Consider the following 544-nt stretch of genomic DNA (forward strand, 5'->3'; position numbering starts at 1 on the left):
GATGACGTCGCCTTTTGCGAAGGACAGCTCGTCTTCATTCGTCTGCTGGAAGTTAAACTTGGCTCTGACGACCAGCTGATTGTTGCTGTTGTCGGTCATGTCCTACAGGGGGAGAAGGGAGGGAGACGTCATGAAGACAACGGCGTCTCCGTCGCTACAGTCAGACCGGGTGCACCTCAGCACCACAGCAGAGCCGCTCGGCACACGCGGGGGTCGGCTGGAGACACGGGAGTCCCTGCCCCGCAGCGCGCCCCGACCACCACCCAGGCCCCAGCCCGGAGGAAACCCCGTTAACCGCGGCAAGGCCTTACTCGGGCCACGTTTGCCCGCACGAACACTCCACACACATGCACAGGCCCCTGCGCTCCACAGCCTCGGGGCAGGAGCCAGGCCCTGAGTCTCACCGACCCCCGTCCACAGTCAGGGTCCAGCAGGAACCCCGCAGACGCCCGGTCAACGAGCCTGGCCCCAGAACCACAGCCTACGACCCTCAGCCAGGACCGCGGCCTAAGACACAGATGTGAGCAGGATCCCGCATCTTCCA

General features: G+C 64.5%; 1 protein-coding gene across 1 annotated transcript in view; it reads right to left on the reverse strand.

The window, feature by feature from the left end:
• The window catches only part of ARHGEF7 (Rho guanine nucleotide exchange factor (GEF) 7), a 65,972-nt gene that overhangs the window by 51,555 nt on the left and 13,873 nt on the right, over positions 1–544 (reverse strand). Inside the window, exon 4 of the mRNA XM_010831543.1 lies at positions 7–102. Coding sequence (XP_010829845.1) covers positions 7–102 — 96 coding nt within the window. The remainder of the gene's footprint in view (positions 1–6; positions 103–544) is intronic.

This window comes from Bison bison, unplaced genomic scaffold (genome assembly GCF_000754665.1).
Source record: "Bison bison bison isolate TAMUID 2011002044 unplaced genomic scaffold, Bison_UMD1.0 scf7180017864527, whole genome shotgun sequence".
In the NCBI taxonomy this organism is placed as follows: Eukaryota; Metazoa; Chordata; class Mammalia; order Artiodactyla; family Bovidae; genus Bison; species Bison bison.